The sequence below is a fragment of the Calidris pugnax genome, unplaced genomic scaffold, assembly GCF_001431845.1.
Source record: "Calidris pugnax isolate Ruff unplaced genomic scaffold, ASM143184v1 scaffold234, whole genome shotgun sequence".
Classification (NCBI taxonomy): Eukaryota; Metazoa; Chordata; class Aves; order Charadriiformes; family Scolopacidae; genus Calidris; species Calidris pugnax.
Genome location: NW_015090987.1, coordinates 360,609 through 369,002, shown reverse-complemented (window position 1 = coordinate 369,002; position 8,394 = coordinate 360,609). Strand labels below are relative to the sequence as shown.

Genomic DNA, 8,394 nt, shown 5'->3' with positions numbered 1-8,394 from the left:
CTCTCCAACTCCCTGAAAGGAGGGTGTAGCCAGGGGGGGGTCGGTCTCTTCTCCCAAGGAACAGACCATGGCACAAGAGGAAATGGCCTCAGTTGTGCCAGGGGAGGTTTAGGATGGAGATTGGGAAGAATTTCTTCCTGGAAAGGGCTGTGAAGCCTTGGCAGAGGCTGCCCAGGGCAGTGGTGGAGTCGCCATCCCTGGAGGGATTTTGGAGCCGGGCAGAGGTGGTGCTGAGGGACATGGGTCAGTGGTGGGTTTGTCAGTGGTGGGTTGATTGTTGGACTCCATGGTCTTGAAAGGCCCCTTCCAATCTCCATCTTCTATTATTCAACCTGCAGCGACAGGATCCCCATGAACCGCCTCCCAGAGCCCATCTCGCTCATTTTTGCAGCCAGAAGGGACCAGAGACATCACTGCTGGCTCAGCTGTGGGGCCAGAAAAGGACCTGGGGGTGTTGGTCAACAGAGGCTGAGTAGTTTTGGGTCCCTCCCGACAGGAAAGACCTTGAGGGGCTGGAGCGTGTCCAGAGAAGGGCAATGGAGCTGGTGAGGGGTCTGGGACACAAGGAGAAAGGTCTGGAGAACTTCTGACAGGAGCTGGGGGTGTTCAGCCTGGAGAAAAGGGGGCTGAGGGGAAACTGTCTTGCTCTCTCCAACTCCCTGAAAGGAGGGTGTAGCCAGGGGGGGGTCGGTCTCTTCTCCCAAGGAACAGACCATGGCACAAGAGGAAATGGCCTCAGTTGTGCCAGGGGAGGTTTAGGATGGAGCTTGGGAAGAATTTCTTCCTGGAAAGGGCTGTGAAGCCTTGGCAGAGGCTGCCCAGGGCAGTGGTGGAGTCGCCATCCCTGGAGGGATTTTGGAGCCGGGCAGAGGTGGTGCTGAGGGACATGGGTCAGTGGTGGGTTTGTCAGTGGTGGGTTGATTGTTGGACTCCATGGTCTTGAAAGGCCCCTTCCAATCTCCATCTTCTATTATTCAACCTGCAGCGACAGGATCCCCATGAACCGCCTCCCAGAGCCCATCTCGCTCATTTTTGCAGCCAGAAGGGACCAGAGACATCACTGCTGGCTCAGCTGTGGGGCCAGGGCTGTCCTCAGTGGGGTGAGAGCACCCATTGCTCACCCAGAGCTTGGTGCAGGGTGGTCCCTCTCTCCACAAAGCTTTTGTTGGGACCAGGATTCATGCCAGGCTCCATCTCCCTTTCCAGGTTATCTTATCTTTGATGGCCACATGCCCCAAAACACCCGTTACTGTCACCCCGTTTTCCCACTTAGTGGCTTTGCTCTCCTGGCCCGTTTGCTGGGAAAACCAGGCAGTGAAATAAGGAGCAGAAATAGCGGTTTGGGTTTTCTGGGAGACAGACCTCTGCCGCCTTCGCTCAGCCCCAGCAGCAGTAGCAGCTGCTGAAAGAGCTCAACCTAAAACCATGATCTACTGATGAAAGAGTCAGTGTTTCTCCCTCAGCTCCCCCCGTTCCAGCCACTGAGTCATCTTCTGCTCTTGTCAGCGTTTCCGCCTCCTTTTCTCTGCGTCTTCCAGGGGACGCTGGGTTAGATCCCCCACCCTCTGCTGCACTCCAGCTCCTGGCTGTTCCCCATTTTTCTCTGCGTCTTCCAGGGGACGCTGGGTTGGATCCCCCATCCTCTGCTGCACCAGCTCCTGGCTGTTTCCCAGGATTGGCTGGAGAGCAGCCCTGAGAAGGACTTGGGGGTGTTGGTGGGTGAGAAGCTCAACATGAGCTGGCAACATGGGCTGGCAGCCCAGAAAGCCCCCCCCCGACCCTGGGCTGCATCCCCAGCAGCATGGCCAGCAGGGCCGGGGGGGGGATTCTGCCCCTCTGCTCCCCTCTGGGGAGACACCCCCCACCCAGTGCTGCCTCCAGCTCTGGGGCCACCAACAGCAGAAGGACATGGAGCTGTTGGATGGGGCCACAGGAGGCCATGGAGATGCTGGAAGGGATGGAGCCCCTCTGCTGGGAGGGGATACTGAGAGAGTTGGGGGGGTTCAACCTGGAGAAGAGAAGGCTCCAGGGAGACCTTGGAGCTCCTTCCAGTGCCTCAAGGTTGGGGCGGGCTCCAGGAAAGCTGGGGAGGGACTCTTGATCACGGGGGGGAGCCCTAGAAGGAGGGGCAATGATTTTAAGTTTAAAGAGGGAAAATTGAGATGAGATATTAGGGAGGAATTTCTAATTATGAGGGTGTTGAGAGCCTGGCCCAGGTTGCCCCAAGAAGCTGTGGCTGCCCCATCCCTGGAGGGGTTCAAGGCCAGGTTGGAGGGGGCTTAGAGCAACCTGGTGTGGTGGGAGGTGTCCCTGCCCAGGGCAGGGGGGGGCACTGGGGGGGCTTTAAGGTCCCTTCTCACCCAAACCCTTCCATGATTCTATGATTAGGTGTATTTTTCTCATGGCTGATGCACTGGCTCTGCCTTTCTTTGGCTATTACCATCACACCTGGAGCCAGCTGCTTCTACCTTTCAACAGAGCAGGTTCCTCAGAAGAAGGAAATACCGCTTGAACCAGAACAATATCACCACCACCACAGCAGGGACAGCAGAGAAAGGGATAGTTTTCAAATACAGATCCAGCAGAATCAACTCTTTTCAGCTGAGAACACTTTTGCAGGATGGGAACAGGTCGTGAATTGTCCAGTGATCTACCAAGCTGGTGGCCCCCTCTGAAAGACTGTGGTGAGACTGCGATCGAGTCTACGTCAGGAGCGAAAAGGAAGCTCATCACGGGAGGAAACCAAAGGAAGAGAAAGTCATTCTGCTCGGTGACTGTGGTCTCCTTCCTCTCACGCCATCTACCAGAGCTGCTGTGCTCCTGGGGCCATGCAAAGTCCTAGACCTTGCAAGAGGGACAATCAGAATGAAGCAGCCTCTTCAACCTGTCCTTTCTACAGGTGTTTCTGGGTCAGGGAAGTAACTGTAATTCCACCCAAAAGAAGGAAATGGAAGAGGTATTTCTAACCTGGGTAATTTTGGTGGTCTTGTTTTGGTACAACTTTGCAAACGGTTGCCCCAGGGCAACTGAGCGACCAGCAGTCAGAGCTGGAGAGTTAACACAGCATGTTGTGATGTGTGAAACAAACCAGGAGATGGAGGATTGGACTCTTCCATCCATATTTTCTCCTCAAGGACCGGATCCTGTAAGAAACCCCCAAGATACCTAAGATAACTCACAACTTCGGCTGTAGTCTAAGGGGCCCTCAGAGCCAGAGTCACCAAGCAGCCCAGGTCTATGTCCCTGACAGGATTCAGAGACCTCAGTCCATGACTCAAGGCCTTCTCCTCACTGTCATGGTTTCCCCTGCTCTGGACAGAAATGTTCCTCAAGCCCAACAGCTCTGTGCTTGTACCAGCTGGGCAGCCTGGCATGGCACCACTGTCAAGATCTTCAGGATGAGTCTTTTCAGGACCCAGGCCAGTAGGTGACATACAAGCACACAGCAGAAGCCACCAGGACTGGGAAAACCAGGAGACCTTCATCTGGAGAATCGGAGGGATCCTCTGTCTCTCTCGCCAGGGACAATGCTTCTTGGGTGGTGGGGAGCACAAGTGTGACTCCCCTCCTCCAAAGGGAAGACGAGAACTCAAGACTTGCCCAGTTTTAGCAGCTACGCCATCAGATACATAATCATCAGTATCATCGATGGCTGCTTTGGGAGAGACGTCTGAACTCTGTTCCCTGCTGAACGTGAGGTTGGACCTCCTTTGGACCAGAAGAAAGGTTGGCATCAGGACATCACATAGCATGTGAGAGGTGGAGTGAGAGAAGATGCAAATCTCTGCTGGTCCAGCGTCCTGGGTCCCCTGCAGAGCAAGTCAGGATGGTGGACTCACACCAGCAGGCTCCCAGCTCCCTTCACACTAAGTGAAACAGTTGGCATCAGGACATCACATAGCATGTGAGAGGTGGAGTGAGAGAAGATGCAAATCTCTGCTGGTCCAGCGTCCTGGGTCCCCTGCAGAGCAAGTCAGGATGGTGGACTCACACCAGCAGGCTCCCAGCTCCCTTCACACTAAGTGAAACAGGAGTCTGTGGGCAAGAGGTGGGAGCCACACTTTCCTTGGTATGTCTGTCCCCTGGATCCATGGCAGGACAGGAGTCTGTGGGCAAGAGGTGGGAGCCACTCTTTCCTTGGTATGTCTGTCCCCTGGATTCATGGCAAGATCAGCAGGACAAGAGGTAATGGGCACAAACTGGAACATAGAAAGTTCCATCTCAACACGAGGAGGAACTTCCTCTCTTTGAGGGTGGCAGAGTCCTGGAAGATGCTGCCCAGAGAGGTGGTGGAGTCTCCTTCTCTGGAGGTAGTCAAGCCCTACCTGGACACATTCCTGTGCAACCTGCTCTGGGTGACCCTGCTCTGGCAGGGGGTTGGACTGGGGGTGTCTCCAGAGATCCCCTTCAACCCCAGATCATTCTGTGATTCTGTTTTGTGGTTTCATACGGCTTGAATATAAGCTACTGAAGCAACCTGGGTTGGGTTTTGAGCGCTGTCCCAGCCTAGTGCCTGGTTCCTGGCTGAGAAAGGCTCAAAATGACCTTTTGAGGTGCCACCCCCCACTTGCCCGTGGCTCTGACAGTCTGAATGAAGCGGAAAGGCTCAAAATGACCTTTTGAGGTGCCTCCCCACACTTGCCAGTGGCTCTGACAGTCTGAATGAAGTGCAGTCTTCAGACAGGGGAAGTGTCACGGTGCAAATCAGCAAAGGAGTCACAGCAGGAACCTGTGAGCACAGACGCCCTGCTCCACTCAGGGCTGGGTGGAGGCAAAGCAACATGCAGCCGCAGGAAGTCTGTTTTTCGTTGCTGCGTTTCCTTCCAAAACTCACCTCTCTTAGAGAATTGGGTTTATCTTGGTCATCCTGATCTCGCCACAGCCCTGCTGGAGGGGAGGAGGCTGGTTTTCCTCTGCAGCAGCTCAACCCACGACACACAGTCACATCCTCTTAAAATGAAGCAACTGCTCCACCTACAACTGTTTTTTTTTTAAAAAAAAGAGTGAATAAAACAGAAAGTAGAAGAACTGGAGGGCAGAGACACGTGAGCACAGCGCAGGCTTCAAATGGATCAAAATGCCGTGCCTTTTCCTTCTGTAGGCCTTATTCCAATGAAATAAGAGGAACCACCATAATTTATTCCCGTTTTCCAATCAGTTCTAAAAATTCCCTGTGTCACATCTTTGAGATGGGAATTCTTTGGGCAGCCAGCCTCTGTGCAGAGCTCCTGTTCCAGCCTGGAGAAAAGGAGGCTGAGGGGAGAGAGACCTTCTCGTTCTCTCCAACTCCCTGAAAGGAGGCTGGAGCCAGGGGGGGTCGGTCTCTGCTCCCAAGGAACAGGCCATGGGACAAGAGGAAACGGCCTCAAGTTGCACCAGGGGAGGTTTAGGATGGAGATTGGGAAAAATGTCTTCACCTAAAGGGTTGTCAAGCCTTGGAAGAGGTGACTCCACCAGGGCAGTGGTGGAGTCACCATCCCTGGAGGGATTTCAAGGCCAGGCAGATGCAATGTTGAGGGACATGGGTCAGTGGTGGGTTTGTCAGTGTTGGGTTGATGGTTGGACTCCATGGTCTGAAAGGTCCCTTCCAACATCAATTCCAACAATTCTATCACTCTATGAATCAACAACCTCATGGGGGAAGTGACACAGTGGTCCAGATGAAATAAATAACTGAACTTCCAGGCGCTTCATGCCACCAGAGCTCCTGGGATCTCTTTCTGAGACTCACGAGGACTAGACTCAGAAGAAGGGTAACTCGCAGGCTGGATGGTTACGCTCTCAGGGTGCAAAAACCTGACATTTCCGTTGCAGTGCTGTATTCGCCTCAGTTTCCCGTTTCCTATGGGTGTTCAGGTGGTGGCACAGGGCTGATCTTCTCAGCGTCATCTCCTGCAGGCGGGTGGGCTTCTCAGGGTGGTTGTGGGGGAAGGAAAGAGGCACTTCACGGGCCCTGTGCAGAAAAGGAAGATTGCTGTAAAGGATAAAGGCCAGATATTATCACACCATGTCAGAGTCACAAGCTGCTGGTCGGCTGCTGGTTTCCAAGACATTCGGAGCAGGTTTGCAGAGGAAATACTGATGTTTTGGGTTGTGTGGTGCAGATGAACCTCAGTGGAGCCTTGGGTGCCGCAGCCCACGAGCCTGACCTGGCCTCCCAGCTCTTTCCCTTGTTGTTGTGAGGAGCAAGGGCTGCAGGAGGAGATCGTGGTTGCCCACAAGGGCAGGAAGGGGGCTCCCCCCTTACAGAGGGATGGTGCCCCCTCATTGACATTTTCAGTTCTGATGTTGTAAGGGTGGTCATGAGACTCCCACCTAGAGTCCTGCCTAAAAATCAGAAGGACATGGAGCTGTTGGAGCAGGGCCAGAGGAGCCCCCGGAGATGCTGGGGGGGCTGGAGCCCCTCTGCTGGGATGGGGGGCTGAGAGAGTTGGGGGGGTTCAGCCTGGAGAAGAGAAGGCTCCAGGGAGACCTTGGAGCCCCTTCCAGTCCCTAAAGGGGGGGGGGCTCCAGGAAAACTGGGGAGGGACTCTTGATCACGGGGGGGAGCCCTAGAAGGAGGGGCAATGGTTTTAAGTTGAAAGAGGGGAAATTGAGATGAGATATTAAGGAGGAATTTCTCATTATGAGGGTGAGGAGAGCCTGGCTCAGGTTTCCTCGAGAAGCTGTGGCTGCCCCATCCCTGGAGGGGTTCAAGGCCAGGTTGGAAGGGGCTTGGAGCAACCTGGGCTGGTGGGAGGTGTCCCAGCAGGATGGTGGGACATCAGACTGGATGGTCTTTAAGGCCCCTTCCCACCGAAGCCATTTTGTGATTCTGTGGACCTTTTTGAAATCCCCAGAAGTGGGATGTGTGCCCTTCATGTCACTTTCAGCTGGGGCTCACCACCGAGGATGGTGGCTCAGTGTCCCCAGGCCTTCAGCGCCCCTCAGGGTCTGTGTGTCCCCCCGTGTCCCCTCCCATCCCCTGCCCCATCCCCTCACAGCAGGGCCTGGGCTGGGCGCCATGCTGCTGCACAGGCCACCATGCCCTACGGCAGTGGCACTCCGTGTGGGGCCAGGGCAAAAAGGGCGCTGTGGGACCCCCTCTCGTTGTCGGATGGCATTAAATATTATGCCTGGGCCTTGCTTTTGTGCAATTAAAATCGCCACTGTTGATGGTTACACCGCTTTTGGCGGGACGAGGCCGGTTTGTCCCTTCGCGGGCTCCGTACGTCGCGCCCTGGCGCCGGCCCGAACCGCCCTTTCCCGTCCCGCCGCCTCCCCGCAGGGAGAGGGCGGGCGACCGGCCGCCATCTTGGAAGAGGGCAAACCCCGCGGCCTTCCCCGGTGGGCTTGTTCCCCGGGAGGAGACGGGGGAGAGAGGCGGAGACGGGGGAGAGAGGCGGGGACGGAGGAAGGGACGAGTCTCCGCTAACGGTGGAAAGCGGCGCGGAAGTCGTGTCGGTGGGGGAAAGGGGCCAAAGAAGGTGGCGGTGCCCGGAGGCAAGATGTCGGCCGCAGCCTCGGCCGGAGGGGAGAACTACGGCGGCGCAGCGGGGTCAGCGCCGTTGGCGGGAGCGGGAAGCTGTGGGACCGCGCTCGGCGCTGAGGAGCCTTTGGGAGACCCGCGCTAAAGGAGGCCGACCGCCGCCATGCACGTCGTTAAGCGGGGTGAGAGGGGTCTCCCCTCGGTACCGAGAGGAGGGGATGGGGTCACCCCCTCTGCTTTGCGCGGTCTCTGTGGCGGTACTGGATTTGAGGGGACGGGACCCTCTCAGCTTCGGGTTGGTCTCATGGCGCTTGGTGTGAGGGGATCGGACCCCCTCTCCTTTGGGGGGGTCTCTCATGGCACTTGGTGTGAGGGGATGGGACCCCCTCGGCTTTGGTGGGGGGGTCTCATAATATTGAATGTGAGGAGATGGTACCCCCTCTCCTTTGGGGGGGGTCTCTCATGGCACCTGTTGTGAGGGAATGGGACCCCCTCTGCTTTGGGGGGTCCCTCTCATGGCACCAGGTGTAAGGGGATGGGACCCCCTCTCATTTGGGGGGTCCTTCTAATGGCACCGGGTGTAAGGGGATGGGACCCCCTCTCATGGCACCAAATGTAAGGGGATGGGACCCCTTCTCATTTGGGGGGTCCCTCTCATGGCACCAGGTGTGAGGGGATGGGACCTCCTTGGCTTTGGGGGGGGTCTCACATGTAAGGGGATGGGACCCCTTCTCATTTGGGGAGTCCCTCTCATGGCACCTGGTGTGAGGGGATGGGACCCCCTTGGCTTTGGGGGGGGTCTCACACGGCACTAAAGTGAGCAGACGAAAATCCCTCTCTTCTGTTTTTTGGGGATCCCTCATGGCACTGAGTGTGGAAGGGTGGGGTCCCCTTTGCATGACACTGAGTGTGAGGGGGTAGCACCC

At 56.3% G+C, this 8,394-nt stretch overlaps 2 protein-coding genes across 2 annotated transcripts in view; one reads left to right on the top strand and one right to left on the bottom strand.

Annotated features, from left to right (window-relative positions):
* The window catches only part of LOC106894963 (sodium-dependent proline transporter-like), a 17,843-nt gene extending 15,043 nt beyond the window's left edge, over positions 1–2,800 (bottom strand). The window contains exon 1 of the mRNA XM_014954018.1: positions 2,796–2,800. Within this exon, the coding sequence (XP_014809504.1) occupies positions 2,796–2,800 (5 nt within the window). The remainder of the gene's footprint in view (positions 1–2,795) is intronic.
* A 4,628-nt stretch (positions 2,801–7,428) lies between these two features.
* The window catches only part of RRM1 (ribonucleotide reductase M1), a 34,751-nt gene continuing 33,785 nt past the window's right edge, over positions 7,429–8,394 (top strand). Inside the window, exon 1 of the mRNA XM_014954030.1 lies at positions 7,429–7,650. Within this exon, the coding sequence (XP_014809516.1) occupies positions 7,632–7,650 (19 nt within the window). The 5' untranslated portion in view covers positions 7,429–7,631. The remainder of the gene's footprint in view (positions 7,651–8,394) is intronic.